This window comes from Bombina bombina, chromosome 3, assembly GCF_027579735.1.
Source record: "Bombina bombina isolate aBomBom1 chromosome 3, aBomBom1.pri, whole genome shotgun sequence".
NCBI lineage: Eukaryota > Metazoa > Chordata > Amphibia > Anura > Bombinatoridae > Bombina > Bombina bombina.
In genome coordinates, this window is record NC_069501.1 from 126,252,353 (window position 1) to 126,264,865 (window position 12,513).

Consider the following 12,513-nt stretch of genomic DNA (forward strand, 5'->3'; position numbering starts at 1 on the left):
TCCACCCTCTTGAGAGCTCTCGACAGCCGGCATCTGGCCCCGCCCAGCCCCACCGCGTCATTCCCGGACCCAGGTCAGTTGGAAGACCAGGTCTGTTTGTCCTTGCGCACAGTCTCTACTGAGCATGACAGCTTCGGACAAACACACTTGGCCTTTTATGATATAGGATATAATTAAATTGTGTATATATATATATATATATATATATATATATATATATATATATATATATATATATATTATGCAGATATCTGTGTGTTCCTTTTTTTCCTAATAGTTTCTATGCTAGAATGTGCTGAATGCTGCAGAGGTGCTTCAATGTTTGGTATTTATCTTACAAATAACAAATCCCAAATATTTGCACATCTAATCTGTAGTGTTATGAGAATGTTAATCTGAATGTGATTTATATACAAAACTCCATTCATACAAAACCTACACTGTCTTTATTCATTGATGTAAATGAAAATCATGAAATATCTTGATAAAAATGTCTTCCTCTTTTACTATTAAATTATTGGGACACAACACAAGATGGGATGAGTTTAAATAGATTTTTTTTTATTGAAGAATTGCATTAAAGGGAAATGAAACACAAACATTTTCTTTTGTGATTCAGACAGAGTATACACTTTTTAAAAACATTTCCAATTTACTTATTATCAAATTTGCTTCATTCCTATTGTATTCTTTGTTGAAGAGATACCTATGTAGGTATCTGGAGCACTACATGATAGGAAATAGTGCTGCCTTATAGTCTTGCAAATGGATAACATTCTTGCAAAACTGCTACCATATAGTGATCAAGCACATGCCCGCTCCTGAGCATATATCCCTGCTCTGCAACAAAAGATAACAGAAAATTTGATATTATAAGTAAATTAGAAAGTTTAAAATTTCATATCTTATCTGAATTGTGGACATATTTTGGGTTTCATGTCCTTTAAATATAAGATTTAGAAATTAAAAAAAATAACAAGACAAACAATTAGTTTTACATATACAGTTTTAATAGGAAAAAAAAAACATACATAAATGGAATTGTAAGAAGGATTTTTCATTGATAAGCACAACATTACTCAGTACCTAACAAATATTTATCTGCAAACAAGCATCATTTTATTTATCCTTGTAAAATAAAGCGCACATGATCTACATGTATTCTCAGTAAAAATAGATCATTTTAATACTCAGAAGAATTTCCCTTGTAACATCCTTTACAATTATTACTACTATTTACATGTTTGAGTTTGTTGCTAATTTTAATTTTCCCCCAAATAATTTGTCTTTATCAAACTATACAAATAGATGAAAATGACAAGATCTCAATTAATATTGTAGCAGATTGATTTAATATAATAAATATGAGCAGAAGCTTTATCTGTTTTAATCTGCAGATGGATATCTAAAAAAAACGCCAAATTGGCGAGTTGATAATATGTATTTTGAGACTGAATCAGACATTTTTTCCACTCAGACTAATTAAAACACACTAATAATTATCTGCTGGAACAGGATTATCAATATATTATTTGTTAGCGAACTCTTGCATAAAAAAACTGCTTATTCAGATCATAATTACCCTACAAGGTTTAACACATTTTACATATTATAACAAATTCACAAAAATCTATCTTAACATTGTGTTAAACAGCTGTCAATTTTGCCCAAAATTTGATGTATTTGATCTATATAAATTTGATGTATATCTATCCTTCAAGAAAAAGAATATGTAAATAATATGGTCTCATTCCAACACAAAAATAATAAAAATAAAGATGTTCCACTTACAAAAATATACACCCATCACATTTCTGAGGATTTTGGGTCAGTAACGCATATCAACATTACAACGTTTTGTCATAAAAATACAGATGTATTCATTTAACCAGATAATCTTCTGTTGTTTACCAGATAGTATTATTCATATAATGGCTAGGAAGAACCCTGCCTTTTTTGATACTGTATTCTGAGTTTTTCTAATTGTTCTTTACAGCGAGAGTGAGCTAAATTGAGGCTCTGATTTTCTTTTGACAGGTCCTCGTATTCCAGAGCTATATGATCAGCATCTACGTTTTCCTTTTCCACTTGATCTAGTCGGGCCATCAGCGCTTTTCTATAAATAAAACACAAAGTAATTTCTATGTTAAGAGCTTCTATATTTGTGACTAAGTATCTAATATTAAAGGGACAGTATAAACAATATTAAACTTTCATGAATCAGTTAGAGCATGCCATTTTAAACAACTTTCCAATGTACTTATTTTACTTAATTTGCTTCATTGTCTTGGTATCATTTGTCGAAAAGCATACTTAGTTAGGCTCAGGAGCAGAAATGCACTACAGGGAGCTAGCGGCTGACTGGTGGCTGCACATATATACCTCTTGTCATTGGCTCATTGATGCGGTTCAGCTAGCTCCCAGTAGTGCATTGCTGCTCCTTCAACAAAGGATATCAAACAAATGAAATCAATTTTGATAATACAAGTGAATTGGAAAGTTGCTTAAAAACATAATTTATGTAAGAACTTACCTGATAAATTCATTTCTTTCATATTAGCAAGAGTCCATGAGCTAGTGACGTATGGGATATACATTCCTACCAGGAGGGGCAAAGTTTCCCAAACCTCAAAATGCCTATAAATACACCCCTCACCACACCCACAATTCAGTTTAACGAATAGCCAAGAAGTGGGGTGATAAAAAAGTGCAAAAGCATATAAAATAAGAAATTGGAATAATTGTGCTTTATACAAAAATCATAACCACCCCAAAAAAAAGGGCGGGCCTCATGGACTCTTGCTAATATGAAAGAAATGAATTTATCAGGTAAGTTCTTACATAAATTATGTTTTCTTTCATGTAATTAGCAAGAGTCCATGAGCTAGTGACGTATGGGATAATGATTACCCAAGATGTGGATCTTTCCACGCAAGAGTCACTAGAGAGGGAGGGATAAAATAAAGACAGCCAATTCCTGCTGAAAATAATCCACACCCAAAATAAAGTTTAATGAAAAACATAAGCAGAAGATTCAAACTGAAAACCGCTGCCTGAAGTACTTTTCTACCAAAAACTGCTTCAGGAGAAGAAAATACATCAAAATGGTAGAATTTAGTAAAAGTATGCAAAGAGGACCAAGTTGCTGCTTTGCAAATCTGATCAATCGAAGCTTCATTCCTAAACGCCCAGGAAGTAGAAACTGACCTAGTAGAATGAGCTGTAATCCTTTGAGGCGGAGATTTACCCGACTCAACATAGGCAAGATGAATTAAAGATTTCAACCAAGATGCCAAAGAAATGGCAGAAGCTTTCTGGCCTTTTCTAGAACCAGAAAAGATAACAAATAAACTAGAAGTCTTTCGGAAAGACTTAGTAGCTTCAACATAATATTTCAAAGCTCTAACAACATCCAAAGAATGCAATGATTTCTCCTTAGAATTCTTAAGATTAGGACATAATGAAGGAACCAGAATTTCCCTACTAATGTTGTTAGAATTCACAACTTTAGGTAAAAATTCAAAAGAAGTTCGCAACACTGCCTTATCCTGATGAAAAATCAGAAAAGGAGACTCACAAGAAAGAGCAGATAATTCAGAAACTCTTCTGGCAGAAGAGATTGCCAAAAGGAACAAAACTTTCCAAGAAAGTAATTTAATGTCCAATGAATGCATAGGTTCAAACGGAGGAGCTTGAAGAGCCCCCAGAACCAAATTCAAACTCCAAGGAGGAGAAATTGACTTAATGACAGGTTTTATACAAACCAAAGCTTGTACAAAACAATGAATATCAGGAAGATTAGCAATCTTTCTGTGAAAAAGAACAGAAAGAGCAGAGATTTGTCCTTTCAAAGAACTTGCGGATAAATCTTTATCTAAACCATCCTGAAGAAACTGTAAAATTCTCGGAATTCTAAAAGAATGCCAAGAAAAATGATGAGAAAGACACCAAGAAATATAAGTCTTCCAGACTCTATAATATATCTCTCTGGATACAGATTTACGAGCCTGTAACATAGTATTAATCACAGAGTCAGAGAAACCTCTTTGACCAAGAATCAAGCGTTCAATCTCCATACCTTTAAATTTAAGGATTTGAGATCCTGATGGAAAAAAGGACCTTGCGACAGAAGGTCTGGTCGTAGCGGAAGAGTCCACGGATGGCAAGAGGCCATCCGGACAAGATCCGCATACCAAAACCTGTGAGGCCATGCCGGAGCTACCAGCAGAACAAACGAGCATTCCTTCAGAATCTTGGAGATTACTCTTGGAAGAAGAACTAGAGGCGGAAAGATATAAGCAGGATGATACTTCCAAGGAAGTGATAATGCATCCACTGCTTCCGCCTGAGGATCCCGGGATCTGGACAGATACCTGGGAAGTTTCTTGTTTAGATGAGACGCCATCAGATCTATTTCTGGAAGCTCCCACATTTGAACAATCTGAAGAAATACCTCTGGGTGAAGAGACCATTCGCCCGGATGCAACGTTTGGCAACTGAGATAATCCGCTTCCCAATTGTCTATACCTGGGATATGAACCACAGAGATTAGACAGGAGCTGGATTCCGCCCAAACCAGAATTTGAGATACTTCTTTCATAGCCAGAGGACTGTGAGTCCCTCCTTGATGATTGATGTATGCCACAGTAGTGACATTGTCTGTCTGAAAACAAATGAACGATTCTCTCTTCAGAAGAGGCCAAGACTGAAGAGCTCTGAAAATTGCACGGAGTTCCAAAATATTGATCGGTAATCTCACCTCCTGAGATTCCCAAACTCCTTGTGCCGTCAGAGATCCCCACACAGCTCCCCAACCTGTGAGACTTGCATCTGTTGAAATTACAGTCCAGGTCGGAAGCACAAAAGAAGCCCCCTGAATTAAACGATGGTGATCTGTCCACCACGTTAGAGAGTGTCGTACAATCGGTTTTAAAGATATTAATTGAGATATCTTTGTGTAATCCTTGCACCATTGATTCAGCATACAGAGCTGAAGAGGTCGCATGTGAAAACGAGCAAAGGGGATCGCGTCCGATGCAGCAGTCATAAGACCTAGAATTTCCATGCATAAGGCTACCGAAGGGAATGATTGTGACTGAAGGTTTCGACAAGCTGAAATCAATTTTAGACGTCTCTTGTCTGTTAAAGACAGAGTCATGGACACTGAATCTATCTGGAAACCCAGAAAGGTTACCCTTGTCTGAGGAATCAATGAACTTTTTGGTGAATTGATCCTCCAACCATGATCTTGAAGAAACAACACAAGTCGATTCGTATGAGATTCTGCTAAATGTAAAGACTGAGCAAGTACCAAGATATTGTCCAAATAAGGAAATACCACAATACCCTGTTCTCTGATTACAGACAGAAGGGCACCGAGAGCCTTTGTAAAAATTCTTGGAGCTGTAGCTAGGCCAAACGGCAGAGCCACAAACTGGTAATGCTTGTCCAGAAAAGAGAATCTGAGGAACTGATAATGATCTGGATGAATCGGAATATGCAGATATGCATCCTGTAAATCTATTGTGGAGATAAAATGCCCTTGCTGAACAAAAGGCAAGATAGTCCTTACAGTTACCATTTTGAACGTTGGTATCCTTACATAACGATTCAATATTTTTAGATCCAGAACTGGTCTGAAGGAATTCTCCTTCTTTGGTACAATGAAGAGATTTGAATAAAACCCCATCCCCTGTTCCAGAACTGGAACTGGCATAATTACTCCAGCCTACTCTAGATCTGAAACACAATTCAGAAATGCTTGAGCTTTCACTGGATTTACTGGGACACGGGAAAGAAAAAATCTCTTTGCAGGAGGTCTCATCTTGAAACCAATTCTGTACCCTTCTGAAACAATGTTCTGAATCCAAAGATTGTGAACAGAATTGATCCAAATTTCTTTGAAAAAACGTAACCTGCCCCCTACCAGCTGAGCTGGAATGAGGGCCGCACCTTCATGTGGACTTAGAAGCAGGCTTTGCCTTTCTAGAAGGCTTGGATTTATTCCAGACTGGAGATGGTTTCCAAACTGAAACTGCTCCTGAGGATGAAGGATCAGGCTTTTGTTCTTTGTTGAAATGAAAGGAACGAAAACGATTATTAGCCCTGTTTTTACCCTTAGATTTTTTATCCTGTGGTAAAAAAGTTCCTTTCCCACCAGTAACAGTTGAGATAATGGAATCCAACTGAGAACCAAATAATTTGTTACCCTGGAAAGAAATGGAAAGTAGAGTTGATTTAGAAGCCATATCAGCATTCCAAGTTTTAAGCCATAAAGCTCTTCTAGCTAAAATAGCTAGAGACATAAACCTGACATCAACTCTGAAAATATAAAAAATGGCATCACAGATAAAATTATTAGCATGCTGAAGAAGAATAATAATATTATGAGAATCATGATCTGTTACTTGTTGTGCTAAAGTCTCCAACCAAAAAGTTGAAGCTGCAGCAACATCAGCCAAAGATATAGCAGGTCTAAGAAGATTACCTGAACACAGATAAGCTTTTCTTAGAAAGGATTCAATTTTCCTATCTAAAGGATCTTTAAACGAAGTACCATCTGACGTAGGAATAGTAGTACGTTTAGCAAGGGTAGAAATAGCCCCATCGACTTTAGGGATTTTGTCCCAAAATTCTAATCTGTCAGACGGCACAGGATATAATTGCTTAAAACGTTTAGAAGGAGTAAATGAATTACCCAATTTATCCCATTCTCTGGAAATTACTTCAGAAATAGCATTAGGAACAGGAAAAACTTCTGGAATAACCACAGGAGATTTAAATACCTTATCTAAACGTTTAGAATTAGTATCAAGAGGACCAGAATCCTCTATTTCTAAAGCAATTAGTACTTCTTTAAGTAAAGAACGAATAAATTCCATTTTAAATAAATATGAAGATTTATCAGCATCAATCTCTGAGACAGAATCCTCTGAACCAGAAGAGTCATCAGAATCAGAATGATGATGTTCATTTAAAAATTCATCTGTAGAGAGAGAAGTTTTAAAAGATTTTTTATGTTTACTAGAAGGAGAAATAACAGACATAGCCTTCTTGATGGATTCAGAAACAAAATCTCTTATGTTATCAGGAACATTCTGCACCTTAGATGTTGAGGGAACTGCAACAGGCAATGGTACATTACTAAAGGAAATATTATCTGCTTTAACAAGTTTGTCATGACAATTAATACAAACAACAGCCGGAGGAATAGCTACCAAAAGTTTACAGCAGATACACTTAGCTTTGGTAGTTCCAGCACTAGACAGCGATTTTCCTGAAGTATCTTCTGACTCAGATGCAACGTGAGACATCTTGCAATATGTAAGAGAAAAAACAACATATAAAGCAAAATTGATCAAATTCCTTAAATGACAGTTTCAGGAATGGGAAAAAATGCCAATAAACAAGCTTCTAGAAACCAGAAGCAAAGAAAAAATGAGACTGAAATAATATGGAGACAAAAGCGACGCCCATATTTTTTGGCGCCAAATAATACGCCCACATTGTTTGGCGCCTAAATGCTTTTGGCGCCAAAAATGACGCCACATCCGGAACGCCAACATTTTTGGCGCAAAAGGACGTCAAAAAATGACGCAACTTCCGGCGACACGTATGACGCCGGAAACAGAAAAGATTTTTTGCGCCAAAAAAGTCTGCGCCAAGAATGACGCAATAAAATGAAGCATTTTCAGCCCCCGCGAGCCTAACAGCCCACAGGGAAAAAAAGTCAAATTTTTAAGGTAAGAAAAAATGATTGATTCAAATGCATTATCCCAAATATGAAACTGACTGTCTGAAAATAAGGAATGTTGAACATTCTGAGTCAAGGCAAATAAATGTTTGAATACATATATTTAGAACTTTATAAATAAAGTGCCCAACCATAGCTTAGAGTGTCACAGAAAATAAGATTTACTTACCCCAGGACACTCATCTACATGTTTGTAGAAAGCCAAACCAGTACTGAAACGAAAATCAGCAGAGGTAATGGTATATAAATAAGAGTATATCGTCGATCTGAAAAGGGAGGTAAGAGATGAATCTCTACGACCGATAACAGAGAACCTATGAAATAGACCCCGTAGAAGGAGATCACTGCATTCAAATAGGCAATACTCTCCTCACATCCCTCTGACATTCACTGCACGCTGAGAGGAAAACCGGGCTCCAACCTGCTGCGGAGCGCATATCAACGTAGAATCTAGCACAAACTTACTTCACCACCTCCATAGGAGGCAAAGTTTGTAAAACTGAATTGTGGGTGTGGTGAGGGGTGTATTTATAGGCATTTTGAGGTTTGGGAAACTTTGCCCCTCCTGGTAGGAATGTATATCCCATACGTCACTAGCTCATGGACTCTTGCTAATTACATGAAAGAAATTGTTTGTTATATCTGAATCAGGAAAGAAAGATTTTGAGTTTCATGTCCCTTTTAATGATTAATTAATTGCCTTTGGGTATATTAAATTTATACAACGTTAGATAATGGGTTGCACTGAGATTATAATTATTCTTATTAAAATACTTGATTTTTTTAATCTTTTGCACACAAATTATGGCTGCACTTTAATGCATGCACATTGTTTAGTTTAATTAAAGCAAAGCTGTTTTTGTGTGGCATAAGCATTTTAAAATTTGGGTTGCTAACATAAACTATAAAAGCCAGACTTTATTTGCTCAGATTATGTTCTTTATAAATATATATAGTGAAATGGAAAATCAAAATTAAACAAAGAAATTAAGAGGTATAAATGCATTGCTGTACTATATTAAATTTGACAGAAAACAAATCTATTATGCATATAAAAAAGAGCAATATTTGAACGTTAAACATATTTTTCATGACAAACAGGTAAAGATGGAGCTGTTTATTTTGATTTGAAGCAGGAAGTGAAAACAGGAAGTGAATGGGGTCCAAGTCGTAATTGTTCATTGGCTGATTTGCAGATCACATTGTTTTATTAACGGGCTGCAACACCCCCCCCCCCCCCTTATTATTAATAATAATAATAAGTTTTAAAATGCTCTCTTTTAGAAGCAACAAATAAAAAATAAAAACAGCTTTCTTTGTCATAAAATTTCAACCAACTTCTTAATGTATTTACTGTACAGATGCTGTTCCTCTTTGCAATATGGGGAGTTACTTTCCCTCTAGATAGCAAGTGAAAGAGTCACATACTCAGGTTGCTATCAGGTAATTAGTTAAAGACTACAAAAATAGAATATTAGTATCCGGTATATACAGTGGGGCAAAAAAGTATTTAGTCAGCCACCAATTGTGCAAGTTCTCCCACTTAAGAAGATGAGAGAGGCCTGTAATTTTCATCATAGGTATACCTCAACTATGAGAGACAAATTGTGGAAACAAATTCAGACAATCACATTGTCTGATTTGGAAAGAATTTATTTGCAAATTATGGTGGAAAATAAGTATTTGGTCAATATCAAAAGTTCATCTCAATACTTTTTTTATATATCCTTTGTTGGCAATGACAGAGGTCAAACATTTTCTGTAAGTCTTCACAAGGTTGTCACACACAGTTGCTGGTATGTTGGCCCATTCCTGCATGCAGATCTCCTCTAGAGCAGTGATGTTTAGGGGCAACACAGACTTTCAACTCCCTCCAAAGGCTTTCTATGGGGTTGCGATCTGGAGACTGGCTAGGCCACTCCAGGACCTTGAAATGCTTCTTACGAAGCCACTCCTTCGTTGCCCGGGCGGTGTGTTTGGGATCATTGTCATGCTGAAAGACCCAGTCACGTTTCATCTTCAATGCCCTTGCTGATGGAAGGAGGTTTGCACTCACAATCTCACGATAAATGGCCCCATTCATTCTTTCATGTACATGGATCAGTCGTCCTGTTCCCTTTGCAGAGAAACAGCCCCAAAGCATGATGTTGCCAGCCTCATGCTTCACAGTAGGTATGGTGTTCTTTGGTTGCAACTCAGCATTCTCTCTCCTCCAAACACGACGAGTGTGTTTCTACAAAACAGTTCTACTTTGGTTTCATCTGACCATATGACATTCTCCCAATCCACTTCTGGATCATCCAAATGCCCTCTAGCATACTTCAGACGGGCCCGGACATGTACTGGCTTAAAGGGACAGTACACTGTAAAATTGTTTTTCCATAAATGTATTTTAAATGACTTGTTATACCAACTGCAGAGTATAAAATATTTGAGAAATTGCATTTTCGGGTTTATTTGTGTGAATAAATTAGCTGAAGTAGCTGGTTTTGGGCTTTGAAACCACAGTCTATTACAATGGGTTGAGCTTCAGGTAATATCAGATCTCATTATGTTATCACTTTAATGTACACAGACTTGTTTCCTTATCTTATATTTGTCTGGAACACCAAAGCTCAATACATATAGAGAACAATGGAAAATTATCATTTTATTACTTAACTATCATGCCCCCACTGAGGGTGTAATCTCTTCTGCTGGCTGTGTTTACTTAGGCTTGTCAATAGCATATACGCCAGTATCAAAACTTTCAGTATAGGTTGGGAAACCACAAGCTAAATCAGCTATTTCAAATGCTGAAATATGAGTAAAGGAGCTACTTGCAACCAATTTAATACACTCTAGCAGGTAAAAAGGATCATTGGGAATAATTTAAAGGGGAGAAAGTTTTTGGGTGAACTGTCCCTTTAAGCAGGGGGACACGTCTGGCATTGCAGGATCTAAGTCCCTGGTGGCGTAGTGTGTTACTGATGGTAGCCTTTGTTACGTTGGTCCCAGCTCTCTGCAGATCATTCACTAGGTCCCCCCATGTGGTTCTGGGATGTTTGCTCACCGTTCTTGTGATCATTTTGACCCCACCGGGTAAGATCTTGCGTGGAGCCCCAGATCTACCATTTTCTAATTATTGCTCCCACAGTTGATTCCTTCACACCAAGCTGTTTGCCTATTGCAGATTCAGTCTTCCCACGCTGGTGCAGGTCTACAATTTTGTTTCTGGTGTCCTTCTCTTTGGTCTTCACCATAGTGGAGTTTGGAGTGTGACTGTTTGAGGTTGTGGACAGGTGTCTTTTATACTGATAACAAGTTCAAACAGGTGCCATTAATACTAATAACAAGTTCAACTAGGTGACCAAATACTTATTTTCCCCCATAATTTGCAAATAAATTCTTTCCAAATCAGACAATGTGATTGTCTGGATTTGTTTCCACATTTTGTCTCTCATAGTTGAGGTATACCTATGATGAAAATTACAGGCCTCTCTCAACTTCTTAAGTGGGAGAACTTGCACAATTGGTGGCTGACTAAATACTTTTTTGCCCCACTGTATACATATTATAATAGTATCCGGTGTCATGAAAAGCAATATATATGTAGGATCTATGTACACCCCCATTATTTCAGGGCACTACCATTACAAGGTCAGTGCAGCTAGACAATCATCAGACCTGTATGTCAGTTCCCATAAAAGATATTAGTCAATTTGTCAATTGATGGGTAATCTGATTACATAACAGTCCAGCGTGTTAAGTATGGTGCAACTCACACTTTAAAACTTGCCAAAAAGAGGAAACTTTTTTCAACTTTTAATGGGATACATTGTCTGGATTGCTCCCGTATTTGGCTTTTTGGAACAGAAAGAATAAGCGCTGGAAGTCGTAACTACAATGCTACTTGTTCAAAATAAACTTGCAGTTTAAAGTGTTAGTTGCACCATACTTAACATGTTGGATTGTTATGTTATTTAATCAGATTACCCATCAATTGACCATCTGAAATAATGGGGGTGTACATAGAACCTACATATATATTGCTTTTCATGACAACGGATACTATTATAATATAGTGGTGCCCTCTGAAATTGGTGTTGTACACACCCCTTGTCAGGGTACGCCAAATTCTCTATACATGTATTATAATTTTGCACAGTATTACAAATAATACGAAGTTCTAAGCATAGATCCTCTTGAATTACCATGGTAACCACTTTTTTTGCCTGTGAAGCGAAGTTACCCTCTGGTGGAGGTGTTGCTATATACTTAACATAGGCCTTGTACCTATCACTGTGTATTAATGTCTACTCTGTATTTACATGTATATATACAGCGAGTAATTGTGACTATTCGTATAAGCAGAGATCCTCATGGAGCACTATGGTGGCCGTTTTTAGCTTATAACGCAAAGCCACCCACTAGTGGAGGTGTTGCTTTATCTGCTTTATCTATAAGTTTAATCTCACTGTGTTTGCTTTTTCAGGCTCTCCTGACCACTTGTATACTGTGGTATGTATGTAATATAAGGCTTACACGGTTCATTGTATATCTAATAAATTTGCAACTTCTTGCTTCTCTGTGTGTACATATGGAAGGTTGTGCATTGCATTTGTTACTATGGATAATTGGTAAGAGATTTATCCTTACCTCCAGATAAAACTACGGTATGCTGAAATCCCTGTCTTGTAAGTGGTGACTTATTACGTTCCTATTTTTCTCTTTCTATTTTTATAGTCTTTAACTATTTATTTTTAAGGGTCTGCATTCCT

General features: G+C 36.8%; 1 protein-coding gene across 1 annotated transcript in view; it reads right to left on the bottom strand.

The window, feature by feature from the left end:
• Positions 1 to 988: 988 nt before the first annotated feature.
• MAP3K7CL (MAP3K7 C-terminal like) overlaps positions 989 to 12,513 on the bottom strand; it is a 61,259-nt gene continuing 49,734 nt past the window's right edge. The window contains exon 5 of the mRNA XM_053705983.1: positions 989 to 2,116. Within this exon, the coding sequence (XP_053561958.1) occupies positions 1,936 to 2,116 (181 nt within the window). The 3' untranslated portion in view covers positions 989 to 1,935. The remainder of the gene's footprint in view (positions 2,117 to 12,513) is intronic.